Source organism: Anas acuta, chromosome 13 (genome assembly GCF_963932015.1).
Source record: "Anas acuta chromosome 13, bAnaAcu1.1, whole genome shotgun sequence".
Classification (NCBI taxonomy): domain Eukaryota; kingdom Metazoa; phylum Chordata; class Aves; order Anseriformes; family Anatidae; genus Anas; species Anas acuta.
The window spans coordinates 15,296,435-15,306,328 of NC_088991.1; the positions used below are offsets into that span (position 1 = coordinate 15,296,435).

The 9,894-nt window shown below is 49.9% G+C and overlaps 1 protein-coding gene across 2 annotated transcripts in view; it reads left to right on the top strand.

The window, feature by feature from the left end:
• The window catches only part of PCDH19 (protocadherin 19), a 57,066-nt gene extending 52,213 nt beyond the window's left edge, over positions 1-4,853 (top strand). For both annotated transcript variants that reach the window (XM_068696841.1, XM_068696842.1), the window contains exon 5: positions 26-4,853. In XM_068696841.1, coding sequence (XP_068552942.1) covers positions 26-597 — 572 coding nt within the window. In that variant the 3' untranslated portion in view covers positions 598-4,853. The remainder of the gene's footprint in view (positions 1-25) is intronic.
• The last annotated feature ends 5,041 nt before the right edge of the window (positions 4,854-9,894 follow it).

Sequence of the window (9,894 nt, forward strand, 5' to 3'; positions counted from 1 at the left end):
ACAGCCTTGTGTTTTCTCCACGCAGATCAGAGCGAAGGATTTCATTGCAGGGAAGAGTGCCGCATCCTGGGCCACTCGGACCGGTGCTGGATGCCCCGCAGCGCCGTGCCCAGCCGCGCCAAGTCCCCCGAGCACGGCAGGAACGTCATCGCCCTCTCCATAGAGGCGACGGCAGTGGACACGGAGCCTTACGCAGACTGTAGCGCCAAAAGGACCTTCGCCACCTTCGGCAAGGAGGGCGGCGAGCCGCCGGCCGAGGAGCGGGCCGGCAACCCCAAAGGCAAAAGAACGGTGGAGCCGGCCGCCGGCAGCCCCAAGGTGAGCGGCGCCGTCCGCGAGGCGGGCAATGGCTGCGAGGCCGCCAGCCCCGTCACCTCGCCCCTGCACCTGAAGAGCCCCGCAGCCTACGGCGGCCTGCCCTGCCCCGCCGGCCGCGGGCCACAGCCCCCGGCGAACACTGGCCCTGCCCGGCCCGCGGAGGCAGAGCCCAGGGGGGCGGACAGCGAGGGCGGCCTGCAGGAGGGCAACCCGCTGCTGCAGGACCGCAGGGAGAAGGACTCGCCGGCGGCCAGGAGACTGAGGGACATCGTCCTCTGAGCAGCGCCCGGCTGCCGGAGGGGCCAGGCAGCATGCCCGGCGTGGGTTGTTTTTATCGCTTACCAATGGTTCACAGATCGCTGTATTTAAAAGCTTTCCCTAAATGTATTGTTTATAAATGAAGCTGTTGTTAATGTGACAATCCCACTTGTTTCAACAGGCGGCAGGGGTGTTCAGCAGGGCGACTTAGCGCGTTTTCCTTTCGCCGGGAGGTGGCAGAGGGCAGGGGCAGAGGTGAGGCCCAGTCTGCCCGTGGCAATGCTAGGCGTCACTGCTCTTGGGTTTATATATTTTTGTACCTCAGAACTAACACAAATCTCCATTCTGCTTAAGAACCCAATTCCAAGTTCTTTATTCGGTCACCATTTTGTAGTCTAGGCAAAGCAATGGCCATTTCTCGCATATGACTTGAAAATTACAGGTCAGTGAGTTTTAATATTCACCCCACACAAGGCTGCTTCTATCTGAAGATGTTGCTATTTTGCTATGGACACCCCTGCATTTATGAATCCTTTTGCTGTCACATGCTTATCTGTACTATTATCGTATTTGATATTGCAAATTACTGTATGTCTAGTGATGGCAAAAGGCTTTCAAGTTTAAAAAAACAAGCAAACAATCACAGTCGTCATACCGAAACCTTGGGGAACCTGCAGTTTCCAGACCCAGTGGAGCAAGTGCTTTTTCCAGTCCCCACCATCCATCCCCTGCAGCTTCCACCTGCTCTCTCAGGGCAGGATGTTACAGGAAGGCATTCTGGGGAAAATCCTGCCTGAATTGCAACTGTCAGATGCACTGTGCAGAACTTTATCCCTTATCTATTTCTTTTGCATAACTTCCAGGCAATGCATGGAAAGTTTTTTTTCCAGAAGTTTCTTTATTTTAGTTCCCAGATTTAGACATGCCCTGTCTCTAGTCATTTCAAAGTCAAAGTGATGGAATTATTTAAGAGATCTAAATTACCTTCTCAATTAGACACACACTTCCAAGTCAGCATTTCCCAGTTGTGATTATGCTAAGTGTGTGTGTATGTATGTCATCATGGCATGGATTTTAGACTGTTCTGATTTCTTTTTATCCCTGCATCATGAATAAGTATGGAGTGAGCAATAGCAATGTTAATTTAGGGGCAGACAGGTGATATGTAACAACACTACTAATTCAATTAATGTGCCTTCTTAATGGAGAAAAAATTAAAGCAATTCATTATTTTTTCTCATAATTAAGGACTTTTTTTTGTGTGGGTACAAATTTACTCATATAAAATTGATTTAAAAATTGAGCTACTTTAATAGCCATTTTGTAGAAGGGAGAGAGAGAAAGGGTTTCACAGCTCTCTGCTCTCTTGCAGTGATAATTCCTCAGTGAGGTATGAGTAAGGTAGGAGGATTTCAGTTAGTGTATTATTGTTATTAACCCTTCACTTGACAGATTTTCCTACCCTAAATAATATTTCATAGAATTTAAAATTGATTATGGGAGGGAAAATATATAGCTCTTGCCAATGTTTGCTGTACCAGCAAGTTGAAATTAGTGGTTTCTAGAGAAATAGTCTTTCTAGGTCTACATATCATGATAAAATATTTGTTACTTTGATTTATTTAAATTAAAAATGTCAACAAGAAAACAAGCTCCAGTCATTATTGTCCTCAAAATAAAATAAGCTCAAGTAATTTGTTTCTTCAGGGTGAATTGATACTGCCTGAAGTTTTAGCAATTCTGAGATAGGTCCGCAGTCAGTGTATTCCCCATGCCACTCGATAGGGCCAGGAATTTGGAAGGAACCAACAAAAAAAGGTCATCTAATGAAATTTGTGATGCTTCCCTCTCGTGTTTTTACTACCTCATTCAGATCAAATCCTGTGCATTAATGTGATGTCATGTATCCTTCCTAAAAGTGAACCAGGGATTTTCTTCTCTGTTCTGGAGTTTGAGCCCATTTTTAAGGGATATGTTATTTTGTTGTTTCCTGCCTGCGTACTGTACTGCTGTCTTTTTATTATTATTATTATTATTGTTTTTTACAAATGTGTGTGTTATTATAACACAAGCAGCAGAAGAAATGGGCTAGCTTGGGGCTGTTAAAGCTACTGGATTTTCTGTAACTATTAGGCTGGGTTTATTCTGATATTACCTGTTTTTGTCAGCTCTGCTGGACTTTCTTTGGGGAAAATCCATGTATGATTTTGCTGAGCAAAAGAACCTACTTGACACCCATCTGTCCCTTCTGTAGAAACTGTCCCCCACCTTCAGTCATTGTCCCCCCAGTCACCCTATGGGGCCACGGAGAGACCCCACACCTCCATCTGGGAGCAGGATGGGACCGGTGCCCCCAGCTAACCCCAGCCCCCATCACAGGCACAGGGACAGGGAGCGCAGTCCCCTCCACCCCATTCGCCCCATCACTCTCCCCACCTGCCTCCAGCTCCTGAAAAGCGCTGGCCGTTAATTTGTGCTGAGCCTTGCCCTCTGCCTGCGGAGCTGCCACCACCAGCCCAGCGATTTTGGATGAAAAATAGATGCTAACTGAAAAGGAAGAAAGAAAGAAAAAAAAAACAGAAACATTTCTCTAATTTACCCAGAGGAAACGTTCCTTGCCACTCTGAATAAAAGCACAGCCGAGAAGGGATGCGAAATAATTCTGTATTAAAAGGGGGCATTAAAGAGGTCAGTAAGCCCTTATGCCTCCAAGAAAATCGTTTAAACAACAGTTTTGCCTGGGCTGACCCATGCCGCAGCTGGGGACACCAAGCGAGGGGCCCTTCCCTGACACGTCCTTGCTGCGCAGGATGAGGCACCTCCGCTCCACCTCCCCTTCCCTCTTCTGAATGTTTTGCTATTTCTGTCATTGTTCCTCTGTGTCACTTGAGATGAGCTCAGGGCTGCTGGGCAAATCACAGCCTATCTTGTTTTTTTAATAGTTGCATCAAAACTGGCCATGCAAAAACATAAAGGCTGCAGGGTGGGCGATTTTTGGGGGGGGTTCCAGACCTAATTAGTGCTTTTTTAATAACTCAAACCTGTCCTCAGATTTGGTTTAGGAAAATGCGCTTGGATCTGTTGGTTTCCTTCAGGCAAACTTGCTCTGCTCCCCTGGTTCTTCAGGGGAGCAGCACCCATTTATGATTCTCTACCGAGCATGACGAGGACCTGGTCTGGTGCAGCCCATGTGATGTCCCCATGACCCCACACATCACCTTCTGATGGCCTGAGTGTCCATACCCTGTGAGGGCACGCGGCTGTGTGGAGGAGCAGCAGGGGGCTGGGGAGTGGTTGATGGCTGAAAAAAAAATCCCTGAGTGCCTGGCACGTTGTCCCGATGAGGCTGTTGCCGTTCCCTGTTTGTCGTGAAGCTGGAGGTGGCCTGTGGATCACATGTCGTGCAGAAGTGAATTTTTTTTTTCTTTTTTCAAATAGGAAACAAGTTGCTTTTGTAAAGAACACAATGTCTGATTAATATGTTGAAATTATTCTTGGGGAAAAAAAAAAATCTAATTATGAATGGAAACACATTTGTCTGTCATTGGGGAGAATTGATGATCTTGTTGCTACTGCTGCTTTCGCAGCTATAGGTAATCTTTTACCCAACCTAGGAGCTGCGCTTACCTTGGGAGAGAAGCCCGGCCGACTCCACTGCGAGCACTGCTGAGATGGATCCTCTATCAGCATCAGCTGATGTTCAGCTGATCTAAGCTGGGATATAATCTTTAAACACAAAGAGCTGACCTAACGCAAACTGCTTTTCAGCAACCAATACCTCCTTGCACTATTCCAACGTGAACGAAGTGAGTTGCAGGTGTCACACCTGCCGGTGGCGCATTTCCCAGAGCAGGAGGAGCAGCTGGTGGCACCGTCACTGCGCGCCTGCCCGCAGACGGCAGGGCTGCAGTGGGACTTAGTGCGGTACGTCTCATCATGGTGTCTCCGTTGCTGATTATATGAAGAAATAAATTGTTGTATATGCTGATATGTATGTTATGTACATTTTCACAGTGATTGAATCATTGTAAACAACAAAATGGAAAAAAAAAAAAAGAACCACCATTCTGTCTATTTTATGAAGATGATAAAGCAGCTTTATTAAATTATTACGATTCTGTTTCAAAATGGTGTACCTGCCACATTGTTTTTTTTTTAGCTGATGAGAACTTTGTTTTCCACCTAAATGTGACTTTCTTTTCTCTGCTTTGAGCATCTAATGCATTTTAGTATTAAAGCAATTATTGAATAAAACGGAAAGTAAGTGTTTGGTTAAATACGCCTAAGTGGGTTTGCTTTGATGGGCTGAAGGTGCTGGTCTTGCAGAAGTCAGAACAAGCCCAGATGGCTGTGTGGTCCAAGGGTGCTAGCACAGCCCCTTCCCCATGTGCTTCTCTCAGGGCTTTCTGGCTTTTGCATCCACGAGGCTGCAAACTGTGGGCAGAGCTTTCCTGACCCCTAGGAGGGGTTGTCCCCACTGACCCCAGGGGTGCCTGGGGTGGGCAGGACCTGAGCTCCATGCAGCTCCTGCCATGGCAGAGCCTCTCTGCTCTCCCCTGGTCACTTTCCATGAAGCCAGGCAGAGGGGCAGGCAGGGATAGGAAACACCGCCAACACGGGGTTTTCTTTCCACTGAGGCACAGTAGAGAGGAAAAGAGCTATTTTCCCCGCATTTCAGGAGGGCACTTTGGAGGCTCTGGGGAGATGGTGAGGAGCATCCACTTGCTCTGAATTAATGGCCTATTAATAGACCGCTCTTCCATGAGTGTCTGAGTGCTTTGCGGAGAGCAGGGGCGAATGCCCTCCCCTAACGGCCTCTGCTCAGTGGCTCGGCCAAGGAGACATGAAGGTGGCACAGGGACAGAAGCAGTGGACTGGGAGGGAGCCCCTGCAGGGTGGGGGGGCTTCTCCATGTGCAGGTGGGAACCTGGAGCATGTTCAAATGACAATAAAAGTAATGAGTTAAAAAATGATGTATCTGGACAGCTTTACCTTGGAAGACAGCAGAGGTAACAGGTTGTAACAACAGCAGCCACCTGGGGCTGGTTGCACCCTTGTCAGTGAGTCATTGGGCAGGTGGGTGAGCGGAGGCATTAAGGAGATAAAGGCAGGCTGTGCAGGCACAGTAATTCATGACTTCTAGTCTCTGGGCTGTTGTAGGAGGTGGAAAAATGCTCCTGTGATGGGAGGGCCCAGCACTGGTGCTGTGCCGGCACTGTGGGCTCATCTTGCAGGTAGGACCCAAGCCTTCTGGGGGAATGGCCCTCAGGAGCTGCCTTTGAGCAGCACTAGGAGGCTGGGGATGTTCCCCTCAAAGCATCCCGGACCAGCCCTTGCCCAACTCACTGGCACAACCTGCTGGGGCCCCACGGGTGCCGGATTTGGCTGTGATTTAATCAACCTCCTCTAACGGCACTCCGCTCGCTGCACCGGCTGCTGGGCTCCTGCTGGCAGCGAGCTGGGGGCTCCGAGATGTCAGGTCGGTGACACGTCCCCGCTGTGCTCCCCGGCCAGCTGTCGCCGTCCTCTGTCCCCGCTGGCGTACCTCAAAGAGCCGCAGCGTCTCATCTGCTGAGACAGCAGCCAATAACGGCTGCGCCCGGGTTTGCATAAATAACAGTGCCAGGAAAGGGCCGAGGTGGACAGTGGGAAGGAGGGTGATTTAGAGTCCTCTGCAGAGGGGAAAAAAAAAAAAAAAAAGGATTCTTCTTTTGAGTGTGTCTGTCTGGAAGTGCTGCCCATGTGCAAGGTTGTGCTCAATTTTATTGCTCGGATGGCTTCCTTGCAGAGAAGCAGAGCGGGCCAGATCCTGAGCCCTTGGGGCTTGGCTGGCTTTTGGCAGGTGGGTCTCTGCCTGGTGCTGCTGGGCTGGCAGCTTTGGTCTGTGCCATGCACAGCTGGGACCTGCCAGTGCTCAGTGCTGAGAGCTTGCTGTATTCCTCTCCTCACAGCCCAGCTATGTGGGAGCTTTGGTCTGGGGCTGCTGGCACCCTCCTGGGGATGGGGGGACCCACCTGTGGTCCCCTGGGCTCCCCAGCATCCCTGGGAAAAACTCCCTGGGGTACTGGCAATGAATCAGCAGCTGAGTTTGCCCCTGCTCCCTGTGGGACAGAGCTCCCACAGGTGCTGTGCTGCACCCGGGATGGGAGCCCCACACTGCTGTGCACCCTGTGATGGGGGAGCTGAGCTTGGCCACAGACTGGCTCAGTGAAGCTGGAGAGAGAATAAATTAGCACGCAAAGCAGGCAGCCCTCAACGGCCAAGGTTCAGAGCTGGTTCATAGACGCAGATCTCATTTCTGTTTCTTCTGGACATTATTTTATATTATATTTGATGTTAAACTAGAATATCTAAATAGAGCCAAATTGGATTAACAAGCAATGAATTATCATACACTTCGACTACTAAGCCCACAAAGACAAGAACAAATAAATTGGAAGGATCAAAGCTCTGAAAGCACAGAGCATCTATGTATATCACTGCTTGAAGCACAGCTCCACAAAGGCAGAGTGTTGTGGGAAGGGGAGAAGGCCCCATCCTGTTTTTCTGTTGTTCCCCGAATGCAGCTGCCCCTCACATGGGGTGTGGGTGCCTCTGCCTTGCTCCCTGGGTGTGAGGGGGTGACAATGCACCCAGCAGGTGTCCAGCTGGATGGGGACAGGGAATTGGGTGTCACTCCTGTGGTCACCCTTGGCTCCTGCAGTTCTGCGGGCTGCACCCTGACTATTCACTGGTAGGGAAATGCTTGGGGTTTACTGCTGATTGTTGCTTGCCCTGGGCTCAAACTAGAGTAAAACTTTACCAGCAGCCCCAGCGGGCCTTCCACTTGTTTAACTTGCATCTGGTTTTGTTTTGTTTTGTTGTTGTCCTTTTCTTTTTGAAAATGATGCAACCCGGAATCCCCAAAGAGCCACAGGAGAACAAACACAAGCAGGTGTACAATTACAGAGCTCACCTCTGCGGTGCTACAGCCCGCACTGCTCCCTCCTTGCTTCCCCGCCTGCTTGTGGCTGCTGAGGATGGGCTGGAGGAGGAAGGGCGGCTCTTTGGGGACAAGCTCTGGGTGTTAGGGTGCGTGTCACGCTGCCGGTGGGGGTGAGGGCAGCATCCCTGGGAACCAGTGTGGAAGCAGCTGTGTGAGCAGTCACTGCAACCCGTCGCTTGAAAATACAAAACAAAACTCTAGCACTGTTGTGGAAAATCCTGCTGTGACACTTCCCATTACCACAGATAAAAAATGGAGAAATGTGGCAAACAAGATCAACCCCATCACTGATCAAGCTTAAACTTTTCCCAAGAAAAATGGCCTGCGGGTCGCTGTTGAATGCAAGTGGGGCTCTGCCTGAGCAGGGTTGGCTCCATGGAGCCAGCGTAGTGGCTGGGGGCAGCAGGGACGAACACACAAGAGCCACCCCTGGTGAAGCTCTGGGAGTCAATAGAGCTTCCCTTGGAAGCGGGGGGAGGCAGTGTAGGAGCAGAGCAGCAGCCTTGGTGGAACGGCTCTGCATTGCCTGGGGGTGATGGATTGTCTTTCAAGACCAAAATAAAAAAATTATGATAATGAAACCTCTGGGAGAAAAGGATGGTGCAAGGCTTTCCCCTTTCCAGCCCCAAATCTCTGCCTTCCTCCCTCCCCCCCCAAGGCAGCTCTCTGGCTGTGCTGGCTGCAGTGCCAGGGCATTTCTCCATTTTCACTGCCTGTGCTGGGCCATGCAGATGCTGCCCCACTGCACTGGCCCTGTGACTGCAGTGCTGAAGGCAGCCTGCCTGGATGCTGGGCTGGGGGAGGGGGAAAGGTGTGTGTGTGTACTTTGGGGGTGTCCCTGGCCCCACTCTGAGCAGTGCAGAGAAGCCCTCTTGCTGCTCTGCTCCCTCAGTACCCATGCAGAGAGCAGACAGAGGCGGGGTTGTTTTGACTGGAAAAAGGAAAAAATGAGCAAACAACATTCTCCAGGTTCTTTTCTATCTCTTTCTTTTTTTAACTTTCCAGATAAGGAAAACCTTTCTTTTTTTTTTTTTTTTTTTTTTTTTTTCTCTAAACTCCCCTCTCTGCTTCTTCTCCACACAGGCTCAAAGGCTGTTCTTTATCTATTTGATTCTCTGTAAAATTGATCTTATTCTCTTTGGAGGAGTTAGGTTTAAATCACAGGATGAAATCCTGGCCCCAGTGAATCAATATCAAATCTCCTATCAACATCAGCCTGGGGTGGAGTTTTTGGCTGTGGAGCTTTGGCTACCCAGCTCCCAGTGGGAAATGTCATCTGTTGATGGAGGACATTTGCAGCCTTAGCTAGGAAACCGTTCCCAAGGTCTGTGTTACAGCATGTCACATCCTCCTGTCCTAGCCCCAGCTGGGTGCATTGGCAATTGAGGCAAGGGCTGAAGTCTCCTGCTCTAAACTTCAGCTGAAATTCTCCAATGCACCTGTGAATTAGGCTGCCCAAGCCTTATCCCACCTGGGAGCCATCTCTCCCGTGAAGGTGTTCAGGGGGTGAACGTGCATTGTGCTGCTGGCCGGGGAGGAGCTGGGGTCCGTGAGCTCTGGCCTTTTCTCCTGCCTGTCTGTACCTTCCCTCCTCCATCTACAGGGTCCCCTGAGGTAGATGGTGCAGCAAAGCTGCGTCTTTATCAGAAGATACCAGTAGCATTCAGCTGCTTTTGAAGTCTCCAAAGAGAGCTGAGATATTTCTTGATCTGCTCTTAAATAAGTCATCGAGACTGCTGTTAACTCGCATTAAGCAGCAGAAGGCATCTCGGTGCGCGGGTGAGGTGCGCGCATCTCGGCGCGCTGGGCTGGGAGTGCGTCTGCGCAGGGCGGCGGGGAGCCCTGCTGCGGGGTGCAGCCTCGGGGAGAGGCTTTGGGGCTTTAAATATTTGATGTGCAAAGTTTATTTTAGTCTGAGCCAGGCCGGAATTGCTGCTCCTCCAGAATGTAATTGGTTGGAGGCTGTTTTTGTGAGGCAAAGGCATCGCTGTGCTGCCCAAGCCGCAGACTAGCAATACATCAGCGTGGCGGGGTGTTTTGCTGGAGAGTGAAGCGGTGCCCGGTGGCCAGGAGGTATTCTGTGTTAACAGAAATGTTGACAGGTCAGCCTGTGTTTTTTAAATGCTACTTTTTTTTTTTTTTGCTTTTGCCTGTTCCCCTTGGACTCTTCCCACCAGCAGCACCTTTAGCATTTATCTCATTCAAGTCCTCTAAGCAAATCTTATCTCTACATTTATTGCATCTTTGGGAATAGTAATTTTCAAGTCAGCTTTCACATTACTCCGTATTTGTTACTACTCCTCTGTCAAGGGAAAACCTGGCTCGTTATTAGT